This window comes from Amphiura filiformis, chromosome 8 (genome assembly GCF_039555335.1).
Source record: "Amphiura filiformis chromosome 8, Afil_fr2py, whole genome shotgun sequence".
NCBI classification, from domain to species: domain Eukaryota; kingdom Metazoa; phylum Echinodermata; class Ophiuroidea; order Amphilepidida; family Amphiuridae; genus Amphiura; species Amphiura filiformis.
Window position 1 is genome coordinate 65,415,592 of NC_092635.1, and position 22,975 is coordinate 65,438,566.

General features: G+C 36.4%; 1 protein-coding gene across 1 annotated transcript in view; it reads left to right on the forward strand.

Annotated features, from left to right (window-relative positions):
* Nucleotides 1-22,975, forward strand: part of LOC140159365 (exostosin-like 3) — a 141,369-nt gene that overhangs the window by 113,136 nt on the left and 5,258 nt on the right. Inside the window, 1 exon segment of the mRNA XM_072182813.1 lies at nucleotides 13,507-13,635. Within this exon segment, the coding sequence (XP_072038914.1) occupies nucleotides 13,507-13,635 (129 nt within the window).

The window sequence follows — 22,975 nt, forward strand, 5'->3', positions numbered from 1 at the left end:
TTAGAATTATGATAATTTTGACTTCAGTATTTTAAATGTGTATGTGTGTGAATTCCCAACTTTGACTTACATTTCGTTGTTTTGTGAAGTGCCCCCTGAAAATGCTGGGGCACTTAGGTCAAATTTGGTACTCAATGAAGGAAAGCATTGGGATGAATGGTAAAAGTGGAAAAGGATTGTGTGGAACATTCCCTCACCAATTCCAACCTCTCATTCTCATAATGGGGTCTAAAATGTAAAGATCACCCATAGAAAATATTATCATGAGTCAAAAGTTCTTACTGTCAGGAATAATATCTGAAAAATTCATTGAATATTTTAAAAATCATTCTAAATTGGCAGGCGAGACACTCTTCAAAGTAGAATAGTTTGCATGGAGTTTATTTCTCTGTGGATGGTATTCTGGCGATGGTTTACAACTTGAAATTCAGCTGGTAGTTTGTTGTGGTCCGAGTTTCAAGTTTGTAATAGCTTGTCATTCCATGTAGGACTTGTTACAACGGTTCTTGGTGGTGAACTTGTTACTTTTGTAAGCTAGATATTGTCAGTCAAACTTTGATATTTGGTTACTTTGAAATGAGGACGATTGAAATTAATTCACAATATACTGTGGACATAATTGAGATTCTAAGATCTCAATCTACTGTATGTCATTAGGTAACTCAACAAACAACTCTCAATGCTAAACAGTAAATTCAGTCTGGTAGAATGTTGTTTATCTGAGCTATCATGTGTATAAGTTTGAACAGCACAAAATAGATGCCGATATAGATCATTTCTGCCTTCCAGCGTATCCGTAGTCTCATCTTGTATTAAGCCATCATTCCTTTTATTAGCTGCAGACAAATTGGTTAGCCTATCGGTGTAGATCGGCAGGTGCGGCCCCATGATATTATACATAACAAGGCGCCCACCGGCAATCCGGTTCTCTATTCAATAATTATTATGAGTTATATTATAATTGATAGATGTGCTGTCCATGCGTTCTATAGGATGGGATCAATCATGTCATGAATGTCACAAAATGTAGCATGGATTATGTATTGTACCTTGTTTGATTCATGTACACAAGAAAAAGTATTCTGTATAGTTAGCAGGGAAATCAATAGGCAATTCCACTTGAAATCCATACACCCCTATGGAGGGCATAACCTTAATGTTCCACACAAGGGGTGTAGATTTCAAATGGGGTCGCCCATTCAGGTAACCCCATTTGAAATGTACACCCCCTGTGGGGAGACTAAGGTCATGTCTTCCATAGGGGGTGTGTGGATTTCAACTGGAATAGCCCAAAGTAGGATCCCATATATGCTCATCCATGAGGACACCGTTCCTTAATCTCAATATGTTTGTAGAATGACCTTTAAAATATGGGTACAAAAACTCATACTCCACAAGTTAGGGTCAAATTGATTTACCAGTATTGAGTGTATGATAATGAACTGTGTAATAGGAAATGGGACTGTTATTGTTGGCTCATAGTGTTGGTCAATCATGATGACCCGGAGGGAGACGTGTTGTATATAATGTCTTGACTACGGCCAAAGGGTAAGCGCGGTTCATTGACCATCACATTCTTCCACAAGGCAGGACACTTAAGATATAGGATGCTCCCTGAACATCAATTAATTGCCGAGAGGGAATCGTCAGTAAAGGCTTTGAATGTTATGTGACAAGTTGCGAATGTGAACATGTGTGTCTATTCAGACATAGAATTTGAATTTGTCTTACGAGAAGGCACACTTTTGATTATTACTTGTTGAGAGAGAAGTAAGACAAAAACTGCATCCACACAATCGATGACATCACATTTTCACCGCACAAGTATTCCAGTTTAGCTGTTCCTTATGGCTGCAAAGGTATTCAATCACCCAAGAACCTTGTAGGAAATTGAATCAATCCTATAGGTGGTGTGTTGTCCAATGAGTGCATATAGACACTTTTGATAATTTGTTTTTTATATCTGTTCTGATTGGCTGTAGGGCCCAGGCAAGAATGTATTAATACCATTTAAATTTTAAATTTAAGCAAATAAGCTGCATTTTTACAGAATTTTGTAAAAAAGAATACAGTAAATTGATCGAATATACCAACCTACTTACCAATGGAGTAGCACCATGCGTGACTGCACATGCTGCCTGAAAATTAAGAGTCTTAAAAACACACCAAGCATTCAATATGGATCCTGACTTTTAACTAGAGCGATAACCGCACCATAGCTGAACCATGTGGCTTCGGCAGTTTATTCTGGTAGGCCTATACCACTGTCATCATTGCATTTAAATTTCAGCTCAATTGAAGCATTTTGAAAACTTGACATTTGACCCCTTTATTGCCCCTTAATGACCTTAAATGAATTTTAAAATATTTTAAACATGTTTAGAATGTCATAAGGATCATTGAATTTACATTTCAGCTCAATCGGAGCATTTTGGAAAACTTGACTTTTGACCCCTTTATGACCCTTAATGACCTTAAATGAATCTTAAAATGTTTTTAAAATGTTTAGAATGTCATAAGGATCATTGCATATAAATTTCAGCTCAATTGGAGCATTTTGAAAAACTTGACCTTTGACCCCTATATGACCCCTTAATCACCTTAAATGAATTTTCAAATATTTTTTAATGTTTACAATGTCATAAGGATCATTGCATTTAAATTTCAGCTCAATTGGAGCATTTTGAAAACCTTGACCTTTGACCCCTTTATGACCCCTTAATGACCTTAAATAATTTTTTTAATGTTTTAAACATGTTAAGAATGTCAGAAGGATCATTGCATTTAAATTTGAGCTCAATCGGAGCATTTTCGGTTAAAATGACATTTTTTGACCCCTGTGACCCCAGGATGACCTCTGACGTTTGGAAATATTTTTATTATATTCTTTATGTTTTCCTCTTTCATATGACACCACTCATGGGGTCATACCTTCGTGGCATTTAGAGATATGTCCATTTCAGACCAAATGGTTAGTCAGTAAGCTAGTAAGTAAGCTAGTAAGTAAGCTAGTAACATACACTCATATAGGCTGATACCATTTCATGGTTCAGCAAAAATGTATGTCTTTCTGCTAATTTTCCTGTTCTAAGGTGGTACTACAACCCTTGATAAATTTGTGACAATTTTTGCATTTTTCTCAAAATAATAACACACTGGTAACAAAAGTTATGTATATTATATAGGGTCAAGGAATCCAGTTACTACACTGGAATGTCAGTGGCTCAAGACAAGCGGTATGTTATTTATGATAAGAAAAGAGGTACCGCTAGAATAATGCACCTCATTTCTTAACATATATAATGAACCACTTGTCTTGAATCACTGACATTTCGGTGAAGTAATTGGATTCCTTGCCCCTATAATATACATAACGTTTGTTACCAGTGTGTAGTTATTTTTGAGAAAAATGCAAAATTAGTCACAAAATTTATCAGGTGGTACAAGTACCACCTTAAAGAGATGCAGTTTTCAGTTTTCAAAGATTTTTTGGGAAAGAATTGTGGCCACCCTGAGCATATATTAAGATGCCAACATATCCACCACAGATATTCAGTCATTCAATTATCACTATTCATTCATAATGCAATTGACCAAGTGTGGTAAAGGTGCTGTAGACAGACAGCATTCGGCTATTCCAGTTGAAATCAGTACACCCCCCCCCCATGGAAGACATGACCTTAATATCCCACATAGGGAGTGTGAATTTCAAATGGGGTTACCGAAATGGGTAACTCCATTTGAAATCTACACTCCCTGTGTGGAAGATTATGGCTATGTATTCCATAGGGGTTGTATGGATTTCAACTGGAATAGCCCAGTCCTGATGATGACATGTATCAGTCAGACAGTTTATCCATTCAAATGCATAGTGCATGGATACATGCCTTAAATGCATCACCAGATATCGGGGGTCTTAATTGAATCCACAGAAGAGTTAAAAAGCTAATTAATTAAACTGCGGTGTGGTTTTCTCCAAATTTGCAGCATGTATTCTTTTTTCACAAATCTCAAAAGTGGAGCATAGGGTTAATCAATTTCAACTTTGGTAAAACTAAAAACTACACTTTGATCAGCTCGTAATCGGTGGGAATCGTCAGGCTTTTATCACTACGCCAAAAAGTAGACCATTAAGAGTGAGATAGTTGACCTGTCTGGTCTACCTTTTCCATGTTAAAGAAAGTAGACAAACATATAGGATTTTAATTGATAATTTGTGATGCTTCTTGTGAGATTTCACAAGAGTGTTCTCGAAATGAAATATATTGATATGAATCCGCGACATCATGAGGCCTGCCGATTGCGAGCTGATCAAACTATAGCGTGAACCTGGCAGTTGAGTAAATAAATAAGCTATAATAGGTGATTGAACTGGCTGTTGTGGTTTGCACTAATTAGGGGACAGCTTATTAGGTGGACACTTGTTAGGGGGTGCTTCTTGCTTATTAGGGTCAAACCTGATTACCCTTTTTAACCAAAATGTGCACTATACAAAATATATCTGAAAATGCCCCATATTAAGGGCATTTTAGCAAATTAAAAACCAGAGGATGCCCCTTCAAATACAGTGATCTCAGTACAAACATTAAGGTGGTTATGGAGGCATTATAAAAGTGCTTTAAGCATGTTTTAAACAGTTTAATTGAGTAGAGCAAAGTACACTGATCAATATGCCTTTTGTTTGGAGTCAATTGGTCATACGGTTTTCAAAATATATCAATTTATATTTTCTTTGTATCTTATTGTTTTGATCAATAATCAATAAAGTTAATGAGCTAAATTGACTGGAAGCTCATTTACATATAATTTTGCCAATATTTTGCTAAAATCCATGCATAAATGTTCAGGGTACTTTTATTTTGCATAATTTTGCCCTGAAACTTGGTCAAAGTGTTTCTAATATGTCCTAATTATATATAGTGAAGCCCCCCTAATTTGCATATTTGCATAATTAATTAGCATTTATGCAAATTAGCTCATTAATTATGCAAATATGCAAATTAGAGGGCGGCTTCACTATATAATACATTAGAACATATTAGAAACACTTTGACCAAGTTTCAGAGCAAAAGTATGCAAAATAAAAGTACCCTGAACATTTATGCATTGATTTTTAGCAAAATATTGGCAAAATTACATATTAATGAGCCTTTCCAGTCCTTTTAGCTCATTAACCATATTGATTATTGACAAAAACAATAGGATACAAAGAAAATATAAATTGATGTATTATGGAAACCGTATGTCCGATTTGCTCCAAACAAAAGGCATATTGATCAGTGTACTTTACCCTACTCAATTAATCTGTTTAAAACATGCTCAAAGCATTTTCTAATTTCTAGAAAATGCATCCAATACCACCTTAACAGATGTAGGGACAATTAAAGTTTCTGTGCAACACATGCAATGGGCTATTCCATTTAAATTCCACACTACCCCTGTGGAAGATTTAGCTTAAGTCTGTCACAGAGGGAGTATCAATTTTGGATAGAATAGACAATTGGGTAACTTCCATTTGAAATACTCACTCCAGTTGTGGAAGATATAGATAAAGCCATAATACAGGGGGAGTATGGGTTTCAAAATGATTAATTCTAACCAATTACATTTGAAATTCATACTCCCCCTGTGGAAGATATTTCCATAATCTTCCACAGGGTAGTGTCAGGATATTAACTCTCCAAGGTGGAGAGGTGCTGTTTATAAAAATTGTGATCCTAGCAAATTAGCATCCAAACATGACAAGATTCTATGTAATTTTAGCACAATTTTAATAATGCATGAGGCCTTTGGGAACTATGCATCTAGGGATTTGCTCCCACGCATATATGCAACATTCAATTGAACACTATTTTTATGCTGAATTCAAGGTGTGAATCATAGCAACTTGTCCATTCTGTTCTGTTCTGTTCTGTTCTGCTCTGCTCTGTTCTGTTCTGTTCTGTTCTGTTCTGTTCTGTTCTGTTCTGTTCTGTTCTGTTCTGTTCTGCTCTGCTCTGTTCTGTTCTGTTCTGTTCTGTTCTGTTCTGTTCTGTTCTGTTCTGTTCTGTTCTGTTCTGTTCTGTTCTGTTCTGTTCTGTTCTGTTCTGTTCTGTTCTGTTTCTTTTCTGTTCTGATAAGTTGATGAAAAAGTTAGGTGTGAGTCCGTAATAGTTATTGGAAGTATTTCGAGTTGGCAAGTTGTGGCATGGTTGCCTAAAAATGTTTACTTTTTCACAATTAATTGGAAAGAAATATCACATCGAAGAGGTTACTACCTTCATGAGCTAAGGTTGTCAACATCTTGCCGAGTGCATTGGGCTATTCCAGTTGAAATCCTGTGGAAGATTTTGGAAATGTCTTCCATAGAGGGAGTATTGTCTATTTGATTCTAAACTTATACTCCCTCTGTAGAAGACTTGAACTAAATCTTCAACAGGGGTAGTGTGAATTTTAAATGGAATGGCCCATCGGAGCTCTCAGTCGATAAAACCCTGATGACATTTATCACTCTAAAATGTTGTTCACATCTTGGTCTCTAGGATTTGTTACGTTTTCAGTTTAATTTCGATAACATTGGGTTTTTTGTTCAATTTTCACACTCCACCAGCTATACTAGATGCTTTAAATACAGGCATAAGCTTATCAAGGTACTTATCAAAAAAAAAAATTACAAGAAAAAAGAAAAAACCTTGAAAGATCCAATTTAACAGCTTATAGAGAACATATTTCAAGACATATGATGGTTCACTCACAATGTTCAACGTTGCACAATGTGAGAACATAACTCGATTAAGTTACACGGCTGATTAACTCTCCACGCCGTAAATGTGTTTGAACAGTTTGTCCAAGCACATAATTAGCAAGGCTTGACGGGCTAAGACAGGAAGGAGCGTGTCGGCTAGTTTGAGATGCGATTAACGCTATATTAACCTTTTGCGAAATGACAACCTGTCGATGAAACTTGCAAAGTAGTATTTGCTCTAAAACAGCTGACAATACGGAGAGAGTTTCGTTGCGCTCATCAAACGAAAACACAGTCATCACAACTGATTGCTGTAATTAATGGAGTAGCTTATTCACCTGTCGTAAGAGTTGCTTAAATGCCATGGTTTGGAGTGTGGAATATAATTTAGAATGGTGATTTTAAAAATAAAATTCTTTTAGTAACATTGCGTTTCCAGTAGTCCTGCAAGCAATACTTCAGTTTTTATCATAAACATAAGAACATCTACGGACTTGAAGTCCTCCACTTTACAAATCCAAAGTTCAAGCATCAAGAAATATACTCAGTATTTGTCAGTTTTACCTCGGAGATGTTGTAGACCTTCTCTACACAGTGTAGAAACGTCACAAGGAGATAGCTGCTCAATATGATAAATCCAAATCATGAAAATTAAGGAAGTTTGCAGAGCAATATTTTGACATCTGGTTACCGAGTTATGAGCAATTTATCAATGGCTGAAAACAATATAAAACAAAAGAATTTGAACACTGTTTTTACCAAATATCTCAAAAACAATATAAGCGATATTCCTCTTGATCATGTCACATATATAATCTCTATCATTAGCGGCAATCCGTCTTGAAATGTGTGTGTGTGTGTGGGGGGACAATCAGCCTGAATTGTCAAAAAGTGGCTGAAAAGAACAAAAAATGGGTCATTTTGCCAAAAGGTGGGGGTGGGGGTGACACATCCCTCCAGTCCCACCCAGGATTTATGCCCATGCAATCTATATTCATTGGACCAAAAGATGTTATTCACAACAATTAATGATTACAATTAATGAAGATAAAAAAAAAGCACAAGGAATTGGCAGACTATCAAAAAGTGCCTTAATTGCCTGTTAGACAAACTCGTTCTGTTCCTTCATTTGAACACTTGTGACCCCTTTATAATTATTGAGCAGTTTTCAAATAAAATGACATAATTTCTATTCTATGCTAATACTACAACTAACTATTACTATGTTATTCTGAATAAATTGAAAAGCTTAAAAGATTATATCTTTCCTACATGTACGGATCATTTGCCTCGTACAAATTGAAAGTAACATTCTTCAACTGTGTAAATAATACTCCGTATAATGTGAACTCTCACGAATGCAAGTGGTGATATCAAAAAATAGCTGTGAAAATAACACAAATTCAGCAATTTAAATTTTTTTTGTGAGAATACATTTGCGTGCAGCCTGCATCTATATAGGGATGTTAAAGACCTGTATCAAATTATTACTACCGATGTCATATTTTATTTGAGTGCACATATAGCTAGGAGGCTTAACGCAGGTATCATTGGACTTGGCACACTCTTACCGACACCGTCAACATCAATTAAGACCGGAGAAAAGAGAAATAACGTTTACGCATCTAGATATGCGCCTCGACTTGTCTAATGAACATTTCAACACTTTTAACACGATCCCGTGCATGATATCCATGCAGTTATCGTCGGTTTTGGTTCGGTGACACGGTGCCCTATTTTCTAAATTAATTAACACAATGTTACAGGTTGGTGGTATTAAGGAAATGCCGTCGTGAAAGTAATACCCGTGTAATGGATGGTTGACGCAAATTGACAAGTTTAAAAAGGTTACTTAGCATAAGCAAGTTGTTTATGCAAACCTTTGGGTATTTAAGTTGTTTACTAGTTATGCTCATTTAAATGGTAGCCGTCAAATCAAAAGGATGCTTCACTATGGACCACAACAGCCTCATCCCAATGGCATAGTTCAATAACCTCAATTATTAAAACATCATAGTGCAAATTTGACCTCAAGTTGCAGAGTATGAGATTGTGTACCAAAATTTTCAAAGGTCATTCAATGAATGTACAAATGTATTGGGGTTAAAGAAATTTGCCCTGATAGATGAGCATGTTGTGGATCCTAGTGCTTGTGCCTTGAAATTTAAGCTGACTTTTTAAATTGTTTTGACATGTTACCTGTTGTGTAAAAAATCGGTAAACACTTTTAAATTTGTGAAATTAAGTAATTAAAATGTATAGATGTTTTATTGTTGCAAAATTGATTCCTCAGCAATTGCCCAATGTCTGATACTAAATTATACAGACAATAGCCCTACTAGTATAGGGCCTTTATCCAAAACCATGCTATATTATAAAACCTGGCTATATCCAGAGAACTGCTAAACCCTGTGATTGCTATTCGGGTGGAGCAGTTAGTGGGTTTTAGCGGTTCTCGGATATAGTGTGTTTAAAAGGCCCTATAGTAGGGCTAACAGGCAACTGGTAAATGTGTCACATGGTTGAATAAAAGGCATTACTCACCTGCTTACTGAGCTGTGTCTGGTTACGTATCCATATAATTTGGATGTAAATGTCTAATACTGTTTTTTTTTTATTATTTGGTAAACCGTTATGCAGGCACTTGCCATGCCCTCTATAATGTTGGGCTATTCCAGTTGAAATTCATACACCTGTGGAAAACATTGCCTTAATCTCCCACACAGAGGGTGTAGATTTCAAATGAAGTCATTCGCTCAGGTGACTCCATTTGAAATTCATGCTCCCTGTGTGGAAGATTAAGGTAATGTCTTCAATAGGGGGTGGATTTCAACTGGAATAGCCCATTGAGTATATTACAACTACACTCTGCTCAATTTCTAATAGTCAAAATTATTCGGATTTTGTTATTATGCATCTTACTATAAATAGGGGAATGTTGTATCTATGTATCTTGCATGTATATAAAGGCTCCGTAAGTTTCGATCCAAATGTCGCCAAATTCATACGGGACATCGAGGTATATACAGAGAGGGTAATGCGAAAATTTGGTTGAAAACGGTCAAGAATTGGCTACAAAAACAGTGAAAATGTGGGTAAAAACAGGGTTTTTGTTATGAAAATCTGTTGCCAGACTACGCGTCACTGCAGCTGGCCGGCAGCGCATCGGCGCCGCACGCGTAATGCGCACTACGCGAAGGCGTGCGTAAACGGCGCAGAGCCACACGACTTGCGAGCCAGAGACCAGTGGACATGATAATACGGAAAGAAGGAAAATAAAGGACAAAAAATAAAAGGACGGGTCCGCAGACACGTTATGAGAGGACATAATAAATACGGGAAAAAGATGTGTGTTGCATTTTCAATGATTCTATCTGTTCAGTAATTCTTCCTGTTATAGTGAACGCTCCCATTTACTCATCTAGTGTCTCATCATCTATTTTCCTTCTTTCCGCTAGTGTCAATAAAGTCCCAAGTTACGCTCGCTTAAATTCACAAAAGGGCGTGTCTGTTACGTAATATGATTATAGTATAATGGTCAATACTTAGGAATATTTATACTGTTGTTTAATTTCGATATCCAAAATGTAAAACCAACTTATCAATATTTTGAAGAAATATGTAAATTGTGACTCTAAGAAAGTCACATCATTTTGCGTTTTATATTAGAAAAATAGATATCAAGCACGAATCATGGTTATATTTAAAACAAGCTCATGTTGATCATTAGATAAGATGTATTTTTCCAGATTAAAGCCTATGTTCATTATCCCTAACACCCAAAAATACCACAATGAAAAATGCTGCACAAGCATGAATCTCAGGGTCTGCGATGACGCAATCACCCCAAGTATTATATGCTCACGGAATTGCTGCCCGGGCAGCGATAACCAGTGTGGCTACCGGTCCGTGATCGTGTGGCTGGCATGTGGGGGGTCAAAGGTTCGAATCCCGGGGGTGCCAAGTGACTTTTTTCTTCATCTTCTCTCCTTTTTCGTATCTTCTTTGACTTCCGATATCAAAAAGCAGGGTTCAGTGTTAGGGTTAAAACAAATAATTGTCTGGGGCAATGATGTCCCAGTAATACAATGCAGGCTGGGTGTTTATTCGTTTTTTATGGTCAACATGAGTTTGTTTTCAATACCACATGATTCAAGCTTGATTATTATTTTTCTAACATATAACGCATCATTTTGCGATTGCCGGAGACTTCCTTTAATGAAGGCCTGACAAACATGAAAAGTAGGAGTTTGGTTGTTTTGGGCTTACATATGAATCTCAGATTGGATCAAGTTACATTTTGGGTGAATTTGACATGCCCGTATAGGCCGTATTAAAACTTGTATAAATGTTGTCCTAGAATGTCATAGTAACTTAGTGGGAAAAACAGCAAAATTGATTAGCAGTTAGTTGTAGTTGATGTGTTTGTCTGCAGTAGGATCATATCTTTTCTCCTGGATATATAATTTCAAGCCGCAGGCATTTACATAAATACAAATTAAATGTTATAATGCGAAGTACAATTACGACAGGATGCTAGGATATATCAGACAAGATTTTAAAAGTGACAAGTTCGAGTTGCATTATTGTATCTACATTATTAAATTTACAGTCTGAGAGAGATCATTTGATTGCTTGTCGGTGGCTTGTTAAATCTCTTTTTGTTTGTATGGTTTAACTTTTAGGATATGATCTGCTTTCTTAAGGATAGACTAGGTATTGTTGGTCGAAGCAACCACAAAAATCAATTTTCATCATCTAAATCAATATATTATTGAAAAATAACACTTTAATGTTTTGCAAAAGTTCATTCTACAAATCATATACTATGAAAACTTGCCTGATTTATTGTTGTTAATGAGTTATGTATGTTTTACAAAAGTGTTGTTGTTTCAGCACTCTTTGACACTCAAAAACCACAGGACATACAAAAGTATATCTGTGATATTTGAATTCTTCTACACACTCGCTATGAAATGATCCATGCAATTTTAGCTCAAGCTCACTACCATTCGCAAGATGCTGTGAACTACCAAATCGCAACAGTTTAAAATAGTTGCTAACCATAAGTTGGTGATTAATTTTCATGTCGGTAATATTTGAATTTTGTTTCTTTGATACATTCCTCCATTGCCGATCCATGCAACAATCATGTTTCTTTTCCTTATAACAGCCATTTTACGCATTATCAAATAAATGAAATGATCAATTCAGGAATGAACTTGTCTTTCAAAATACAATGCATCTCACATGCTTTCATATGAGCAGCCGATATCAGGTTTTGATCTCAGTCATAATGTCTAGCATACCAACAAAGGTGTGACAGGTAAAAGCTGTCATCCTTTGTGGTTGCACTTCATTCCTATCGAGAAGTTCATTTTGATTTCTATGAAACTATTCATAAGCAAAATATATTGTATGGTATGGTAGTGGCTTGACTTCGCGAGGATCAGACACAAGTTCTGCAATTTCATTTTTGTCGTGCAGGAGATGTTGATGAATAAATGTATGGCATAACTTTGATGTAATGTTAGTGCATAGATTCTGTAAATTTGGTAGTTGTTCAATATTCTGACTGATCATACCAAAATTCACAAGCTAACATTTCTTTCTTTGATCATTCGGGTTTTATTTTCTTTCATAGCTGTTTTCTAAAGTGATCACTCAAATAATTGCTCATTGTATAATTGTTCATATCACTTGCAGATATAATATATCTGAAATTTTCAATGATTTTGAACTTGGGTCCTGTAGCTCTAGCTTGATAATTTGACATGATGATTATATTATGTGACCATCCACCACGAATGGGCTGAAATGTTGGCACAGCTTGTTTTGAAATAATGGTCCATTGAACCTAAAAAACAACAATAGAAAACAAAGGATTTCCCAAGTATTTTACTGATTGTTTACTACATGTACCTTGTAAACAAGCAACAGGAGTAATACCGTAAAACCCCGTCTACAAGCATATATAGTGTTTTTTATAAAAGCTTAATTAATTTGAAGCAAGCGTTAATATACCAATACAACAGATCGGTCTTAAAATAATACTTGTTTGTATATGCTTGGATCCGTAATTTATTTGCTCAAACTCCATAATGGCGACTGGATTAATGTACCTTTCATCAGAAGCACACTATATGCTTGTAGACGGGGTTTTACGGTATATCATTGTAAAGCTTATTTTGAGGAGAATTTGCCTGACCAATATCTCAAAAAGTGAAAATGCCGACATTACCGCCCATTTGTGGTGGACGGTCACATTATCAAATAATGTGTCTGATTTGTGCTTGTCACTAAGGGAGCAAACTGAAAAATTGAAGAAGCTCTAAAGGTAACTATAGTGATGTTTCTCAGCTGACCCCTTACACTGTCTGTAACAAAAGGGTAGTAGGTTAAAATTACATTGTAATCAACGTTACTAACCTCTGCCCCCCTCTCCATCCCAAACAAAGCTATATATATCTACCTCCAGTCACCGGCACTCGCTTTGAAGTTCAACATGTTCTACGTTAGCTTAGCATTACTTGGTACGTGTACATACTTCTATCTGCGCGATCAACATGCAGCATATGTACATGCAAGAAACCTCGCGAATCCAATGGAGCACACACAGAACTTCAGGCTACATTTTGTAGTGTCGTTGACTGGAGGTAGCTATATAAACTCTAGTCATGTTCATAGGGCTACATTGGTATTTTTGTTTGTGCCCTAATTTGTTGGGTCTTACTAGCAATGTATAACATATTCTGTGACATTTTTCATTTCTTTGTACACAGTACTATGCCTACCTGTACAGCTATACAATGCCACAAGCCATCCGAGACAAGGTGGATGAGTTCATGAATTGCGAAGATATTGCAATGAATTTCCTGGCATCTCACATCACAAGAAAACCACCAATTAAGGTAAGCAAAGGATTATGTATTCTCAGAGAGGTATCGGCAGAAGTGGTGGGGGGGGGCAAGTTTTGATACATCAAATATTTTGGAGAATCTTGTCACTTTCAACTCAGTCTTAAGCTCAGATCAGGAAAACATCTTATTCCATGGTTTTGAAGTAAGTTTCATGAAACAAGAAATGTTTTTAAAAAAGACAATGTAGGGAATTTTGTCAAAGTTCAGGTCAGTCATCAGTTGTCATTTTAAATGTGATTATTTTTCTAACCAAAAAAGCGCAAGTTCATTCACATGACTTATTTGGAATAAAAGAACAATAAACACAGCTGACCCTAACCTTCAGGTTTTCTTTTTCTTTAGACTTGCTTCATATAATATTTCAAAGGGGGAATGAAAATGATGCCATGAATTCTGTTGTGTTATGTAATTTCAGATGGAATTGGACATGGGCAATTTATAAATAATCCTAGGCAGACCAGCATAGTGTAATTGGAAACCTAGTAGTGCAGACACTAGACAGTGAAGTTATAATAAATGTTGGTATTTAAAAGTTTTGGTCTGAGTGGATCATGGTTGGATTTGGTCAGCTTAGTTACCATGGTCAATGTTATATTTATTTATTTCATTTTAGGTTTGAAAAATGAGATTGCTTCAGACAGGTTGAATTTAATATATTCCTGATTATAGGGCTTAGTGGTATTCAGACTGATAGAAAATTTGATTTCTATTTTGCTCGCATCTGATATGGGTGGGTGTCTTTTAATACATAGGACTATCGGGAAAGTGACACAGTTGTAAATAAAAGTTCCTTTAAAAGGTTAAGTTTCCTGCATGGGAATGCTTACAATATTCTTGATTTGAATGGAATGCCATTAGTTTGGCAGTCAACAAGGGCTAAAGGGGGAAATAGCAGGCGAATCCAATTTCGCACATTCCTACACCTCAATGGCAGCCATATCTGGGTCTATCCCACCTTAATGTGAAATGATGCGGCCTTGGCGGGAATTTTATACTGGATTCCATCACCCATGTTACACGTAGACAAAAGAATGATGAAAGTTTACAACTCATACAATATAACATAGATTTAAAGCAGCTTTAATTCACTCACTTGGGCAGTCACAACACCAGTTTTGCGGGGTGGGGGGGCAGTAATGGCGAATGAATTCTGACCATCACTTGGCTTGTTGGATTCGTCTATAGTGACAGCTCCACATGGATGTTATTAGTCCATAACTTTTCCATAATTGCTTCGGTAAATTTTACTATGGCATTGGACAAATGCAGATTTGATTAGGACACATTTTGCCAATAAAATAGATCTTCAAAGATAAACCTACTTACTAACTAAAACCATGAAATATGCAATAATTACTAGAAATTTCAAAACAAAAATTTCTAATACAAACAGTATCCATTATTTAGGAAATGTCTGTCTCTTCACAGCTATAAAGCAATCAAAAACTTGGAAAATGTATTTAAGATTATTTTTGATCAGCATTTCAAATGAAAGTATCAGAAACAAGTTATTCAAAAACAGATATAGTATTATTCCTCTATAAAGTGGAAGAGGTTGTTCAGTTAGTAGTTCTATTCATCAATTTATTTTCTATAAGATTACTTTGCTTTGCCTGGAAGGGTTTTGTAAGAGAAACAGGATATTGCAAACAATAGTACTCATAAGTGACCCACTTTTGCGGGATAGCGAACTTATGTATGTATAATAGGAGCGTACTATTTTCTTAGCATAAAATTGTTATTTTGATAAGGAGTGTGAAGGATGCTGTATTGTTTATATCATACTAGTACATATAAAGTATTTATGTAGATATTGATTTAAGATATTCTAGACTAAATTTTTAATACCAAAGCTACTGCACTGAATCTAAATAGATTACTAAATAAATGATTACATGCACTTCTTCGTAAAACACCAGCACACTTCAATTTTTGCGCTGCCACTGAGATACATCAGAAAAATTTTGCTTCAAAAATTGGTTCAACTGCAGTGGAGTTCCTTTCAACACTTACTTATTGGTGATGCAGTCCTTTAGCTTGGTAAAGAAATATCTAAAAAAGTTCATTTTTGACAACAGTTGCCAGCACAATTTTTCTTATTTATCTACATAACATTGACAGATCTGAAAGCCAATTTAGTTCAGTCAACCAGAGGATGCACCTTGTATGGGATAGGCACTTTGTAACCAGGGAAGATCATATCAATTAGTCTACCATATCACTTCCAAGCTCACATTGGGTGCCCCATTCCTTTTTTAAAGGAATTTTTATTACAAAATGGCAGCTATTTGTGATATAACTACCAAATACTCATACTAAAAGTAATGTCTCGCTTCCAGCAAGTACAAGTATAACATAAAACATGTTGTTCTATACATGCTGAACTGGCCCACTTCGTTCCTAATGTAGCCCTGTAAGCGCTAATGTTGTATGGCAAAGGAAAAGAAAAAAAGCAATATTTTTTACCGACAAAAAAGTGTAGAATCGGTAGCTGAATGCGATAGACTTGGCGCTGAATAGGTGATCAATTTCCTGCATTAGATGCTGGCTTCTTCCAGTTGTATTCCATACACCCCCTATGGAAGATGTGACCTTAATCTTGTGCACAGGGAGTGTGAATTTTAAATGGGGTTACCTAAATGGGTGACTCCATTTGAAATCTACACCCCTTAAGTGGGAGATTAAGGTCCGGTCCTGTCTTTCATAGGGGGTGTAGGGATTATAATTGGAATAGCCCATAGCTTGTGCTGCGTGCACAAGATATGAATTTGTTGGTAATGTTGAAACAAAAATGATTTTACAAAATATCAAATCCAGGACTTGTGGAAAAATATTTGCATAAATAGGTCATCAAATTAATGTATTGAAGGCAGACAAAATTGCAAATTAATTCAATTTTTGTAGGAGCTTTATAGCTATTTATACACCAAAAACATGAATTATATGGCACAGGGAATGTAGCTTTATCTAGAGAGTTTTCTCGGTGGCTCCTGACGTTCATTTTCGGTGTTTTTGTTGTATTTTTTTATTGACATGTGATGAATATGTATGATCCGTACTACTCATATTGAACACAAAATGTATTTTGAAACTCTTACTACCTTTATGGAATCATATTATAATAGGGCTGCTAAGAATACATAATTGCGTTATTTGTGGCGCAATTTGCGTATTAATGGCTCCATATGCGCTTTTTTTTTTAGATTTTGAAAAAAATCTTTCTTTTTTTTTATAGATTTTGCGTTTTGGGCGCGAAATTATGGATTTTTGCGTTTTTTTGGAAAATCAGTGCGTTTTTTGGGCCTCCGAAATTGCGCAGTCTTAGCAGCCCTACAGTATATACTCCTATTCATCAAAGAATGGTTTGAAATCTAAGAAAATGGAGGCAACTTTGGTTCAGTATGTAACCTACCTGTGCAGAGCAAATGGAGTGTAAATTTACTGTGATTTAGTTACAATCAGTTTCAAATTTCACTGTGTTAGGAAAGTGAGAGTTATCTGATTACATAATGAACTAGAAATTGGTTGGGAGGTGATTTCATTGTTCATATGCACAGCAGCTGAAGGGAGTATCCCATTATGCTTTGCGGTACCATAATAGAGCTGAATGTGCCATAGAAAATGTACACAGAATCCTTCACTTCAACTTTCAATAACTCGCTTAAAATCAGGGGAGCTTAGACTTTTGTTTGCAAAAATATGACCCCTAAAGTATTGTGAAACTATCCATAGCTCTCAATATCTAAGCGGCTCTTGTTTATATTTTGTATACATTTGCTATAGGGCATGCAGATAGACTGCAGTGCATGATGGGATACTCCTTTTAGCTGCTGTGGTTCATATGTGTGATATTGATATTGAAGTGTGTTAAAGATGTTAGATGTTCAGAATTGAAGTTTGAAATATGATTTGCTACATACTTTACTTCTATTTATGATAGGATGCTTGGGCTAATTTTCTCATTTTGTACATCAGTGCAGTTCATATTCTTTCACTCAGAAATGACAAAGAAAGAATTGTAATTTGCTGCATCTTTCTTTATCATTTTCTCTCCTCATGAAAGCTCCAAGGTCCATTAATCTTCCTTTAATTCTCTTCACGTGGGTGTCGACTGCAGACGACAAGTTTAAAAAAAATTCATAATTGTATATCTTTATGACCATATTTGGAATCAGCATGAAAAATGCATTAAAATGAGTACAAACAAGCCTACTATTGGTTCAGTAGTTCTTAAGATAGCTCTTGATATTTTGAGAAAATATTTCAAAACTTCACAACTATTTCGGTTGAAGCGCATGGCTAGCACGCAGATCATTAAGCTGATGGAGTCTGGGATTTTCTTAACCTTTTTGTAACATTAATGTACTTTAGGCTGTGGCAATGATTTACATGAAGTCAAAATTATTCAGAAGTCATGTTCCGAGTATCCATAAGAAGCCTCGTTCTTCTTTGATACAAAGTTCAAAGGGCTTATAATTCCTAATTGCACAAGTTAGACAAGTATCATAAATTATAATGCTTCAAGTAGGGGAGAGCGGGGAGTGTTCGCCCTAGGGGTAGGTTCGCCCACCCCTTGTTTCTCAGCACTACGGCTATCGGGGAATTTGGTGATGGCAAAATTAGGTGACAAAGGTCATTATAAACTTCTCATATTAGCTACGTGATATGTAGGGACGTGTTCATCGAACTGCAGCCAAAACAAAACAATTACACAAAAACGTAACTTTTTCTTGCATTAATAATGTTGTATTATCATTGATACATTAATACAGATGGTTTTAATGGAAATCTGCAGTGTTCGAATGAAGCAATTTTTTGAGGTTGTCCGCCGGACAACCTCAACAAATTTTTTGGTTGTCCGAAAATATTTTTGGTTGTCCGAAATTTTAATGAACTTTTTAAGCTTAAAGTTGCAAGTTTAAAAACATACAAAGCCGCCAAATTCACACAGTCACACACTTTCCCCAAACTCACCTTGTTGCTAATAAAATATCAAATATATCCAAGAAAATACAGTTTGTATGTTCATCAATTATTTATCATGATCAATAAATCCATATTTGTGCCGTATTTTATGCTTAAAAGCCATCAGAATTCATGCTTGTTTTCAAGAAGTCAAGATTTTAATATGTACGCAAAATTCTCCATTGAAATATACCTCATTAATTAATTATTCATGAGCTCATAGGGAAATCCCCCAAAGAGACAATGGGTGTTTTGAAACTGATCTGATCTGAATATTTTTTATGCACATTATAATTGCCACGGTGTGTCTTGAAACTTATAATAATATCATCATCAGTAATCACTTAGCAACGGTCAGAGGTCAGATTTTTTGCCTGGGTTTTTGCTGACAGCCAGTTTTTCTTCAGACATGATTTTACTATTGCAAGAGCTTGACAGATTCGGGAACCATGCTAGCCCTCGACCGACCGTGTGTCAAAATGCCCAAACCAGCTGTTTACATTTACCGATGCATATGGCCAGGGTTGGGTATTTATAAAATACTGACTACAAATTATGGGTGTTTTTTACTACATTGGTCATGATTTCTTCTGAAAATTTCAAGATAATAATGCAATGCATTTTATGTTAAGCTTATTCAGTAACAGTGGTGCACATTTTTAATGGTTGTAACTTGTAATCCAGACTTGTAATCGAACGCAAAGGACTGAACTTCCCCCGATGCATAAACTTTTTTTTCCCGGTATCGAGGGGCTCGATAAAGTAAACAGATAATGGCTGCGGTTGAGTTTCGCAGCTCATGGGTTGTGGAACCACGTTTAAATTCATGTTTATTTTATTCAAAATTAGTTTAACATTTTAAATATTACCATCGGCTAAAAGATACTCGTACAAAAGGTGAGTTTTGGATACAGATTTATGGTTGTCCGGCGGACAACCGAATCAGTATTTTTGGTTGTCCGGAGACTTTTTTAGTTGTTCCGGGCGAACGGACAACCAAAATTTCGAACGCTGGAAATCTGTATTGGGAACATATGGGATTTGTCAAAGATTAAATGCAGTTATAAACTCCTTATTCGATTTGTATTTTGCATACCCTTAAGAAAATACAAAAAATGTGCACAAGGGGCGTTGCTCTTTTGAGGATGGGGCATGTTAGCCTATATCTTCCCGGGCGGACTTGCCCCCCAAACTGGAGGGCGGACCTGCCCCATCCGCAGTATATATGCAAAATATTGATAATTATACCATTAAACAAGGTAAAACAACTGAAAAGCATGTTTTTTTAAAGCCTGTGGTATCAGTATTGCTTATACCACCGTTTATTTCCTAATCCATTATCTCCCCGAAGTTGTAAACATGATACGTTTAAACTCACTTTGGACCCCTACATTTTACCCTGACCCGACCCCTGCAACAAATTTAGTGACTCCCCAGAAGAGAATGAATGCCCTGTATACCCTTGCTAAATGTTTGCATTGAATATGTTATTGTTATGCAATGTTTAAACCTTTTTGGGGATTAGGGTGAACTTACCCCCACCATATGGGTGAACCTGCCCCAATATGGGGCAAGTTCGCCACTTTGCAAAACTTTTTTGTTTGCTCTATCCTGTTGCTATTGTAAGCCCTATAGTTCTGGGATTGTGGCCGTATATAGCTAAGACATAGGGCTTTCACATGGGCTAATCAGGTCATCCCTAACCTTAAAATTGACATCGCTAGGCTGGTCAGAAAAAAATAGGGCGAACACTCCCCGCTCTCCCCTACTTGATCATCACTTCAGCAGTGAATCACATTACAGCTCAAGTATGTATGCAATTACAAGTTGCTTCAAACACCTTTATTATATTGGTACTCCTAAAAGGCTTAAAGCAATCATAATGGTGACTATATGTTAACTGACCCACATTTTACATTGCTGTAAGGCTTTCAATTAATGGACAACCAGGTAAAAAGATAGAAAATGGGAGCAAGTTGTCAAACAAGGGTTATCCTGTATAGCAAAATATTATGTTATGCGACAAAAAAAATCCCTGCAGGTGGACGGACTTTTTTTTTAATGGTTTTAATAGTGAGCTTTAGTGAGACTCAGTTGGGTTAGGGTTAAAGAAGGCCTAAATCTGGGGAAAACATGCTAATTAACCCTAACCCTACCAGTGGGTTTTTTTACTATCGCAAGGGAAAGAAGAAACAAAAAAGGAGAGAAGGTGAAGAAAGAAGTCACTTGATACCCCCAGGATTCAAACCCGGGACCCCTCGCATGCCACACACATGATCACCGACATGTAGCTACCGAGGTTTGGCTGCCCAGGGCAGCAATTCCCTGGGTATATATATGACTTAGGCTGATTGCATGCACGCAGAGTGGTGAGCTTTAGTGAGACTCAGTTGGGTTAGGGTATAAAAGGTCTTGTTTTGATTTCAACTGCAGTAGCCCATTGAGTACTAAGAATACTAAAAAAGACATACTAAAAAGATTGTGTTATCGGGTTATAAGGAATGGCATTCCTTATGATTTCCTTGTCTGAGATACTTTAGTATGAAATTGAAGATATAAGAAAGAAATAAAGACTTTTGATGTATTTTATGAACTCTTATTGTTCAATTAATGAATATTGGCAAGCTCAAGACTCAGTCATAATTTTCTAAACAGGACATTCTAAAATGCCATCAAACTTGAATAGAAATAGTCACTTTTTGAAAAGTACCAACATTGAAGGAGCACCTATTATGCAAACTGAACTTATTACTATGATGTACATTCTATTTCACATACTGATCAAATTTGCCTGTACTCCACCATATACCGGTAATGGCAGACCTGATTGCATGAAATCTCTTCAAGGATAATATCATTTCCATCTCAGGCGATCACTCCACCATCAAAAATATCTTAAAACACTGAACCATCATTTCAAGACCCGAATATTACTGCGAGGCGTAAGTATGCAGTCAGATATTAATTGACAATACGAAGTACTTGTAAAACGCAATAGAGAGTCAGTCAGCTAGGCAGCTGCCAATTGGGCTGTTCCGTTCAAAATTCACACTCCCTCTGTGGAAGATTTTGGAAATATCTGCCACAGGGGGAGTATGGATTTCAAATGGAAGGAACACATTAGGCAGCTCTATTTGAAATTTATACCCCCTCTGAGAACGATTCAACTTGAATCTTCCACAGAGGGAGGGTGGGTTTCAAATGGAGCTGCCTAATATGCTCCTTCCATTTGAACTTCATACTCCCCCTGTGGCAGATATTTCCAAAATCTTCCACAGGGGGAATGTGGATTTTAAATGGAATAGCCCATTGCTGCTGATTGTTTTCATTTCAGGTTTGTGGCTCCAAGCTCTCTTTTGCGGCTCTTGTCTGCTTTACTGGGGTAAATGCACTTGATGGCGAACCAGTTTCATTTTTTAATGCAATATTCCCATTTTTGGAGACTATCAATTTAGTTCCTTGAAGATTTGGGATGTTATAATGAGATTTTTAATGTGATACTTGAGAATTAAATTACGTCAGAAAGTAGTGAATTATGCATGCAGTGAGACTTACTTTAGGAATGTCTTTGAGGATTTGAGTGTTTGAATATTTGATAAGTTTTAACATCTTCAGGTTTGGGAAAGTATTTTTTGTGGAGCAATTGCTAAAAGAAATTGAACACAGTGCCAGCTCAAATCAAAATGACAAATATTTGAACAGATGGAATCTGTATGCTTGATGCAAATGGCATGTCATTGATCATCATGTCAGTTAAAACAACTGTATTGATTGCAATGTTCGCGAGATACCAATACATTATAGGACAAGTAACACAACTTGATTAACATCACAGCTTTGGTGAATTCAACATCGAAGTGTTCTAGATCCAAATTGAATTACATTAATGCACTTTAATTGCAATCTTGTCATAAATGATGAATAGAGACGACAGTGATTAATCTCAATAATTTCAATCAAAGGGCGATCTAAAAAAAAGCGCACAGGCACAACGCCTAGACGTTGATCCACAAGCCTCAGCACACTTTACAGGTTGTCGTAACGGCCCACACATTCCATAAACCATTTAACAACAATTCAGGGACTTGCAGCTTCTAGAGCGCACACCCTAGACATTCCACAAATTGACCTTCGCAACCAGGATCAGCTCCCCAGGTTTCGTACGGGTTACAACAAGACAATAAGCAGTAAGGTCCTTGTCCAGGGGAATTTCCAGCTAACTCAATTTTCCACGAGAGCAAACTAAGCCACCGCCAGGGTTCAAACCCGCAACCTCTCGCTTCATAGTCAAACGCCTTATCGATTCAGCTAACTTGAGTGTAGTACATACAGAAATGTGTCGGAATTCATTGTCAAAGTGATGTAA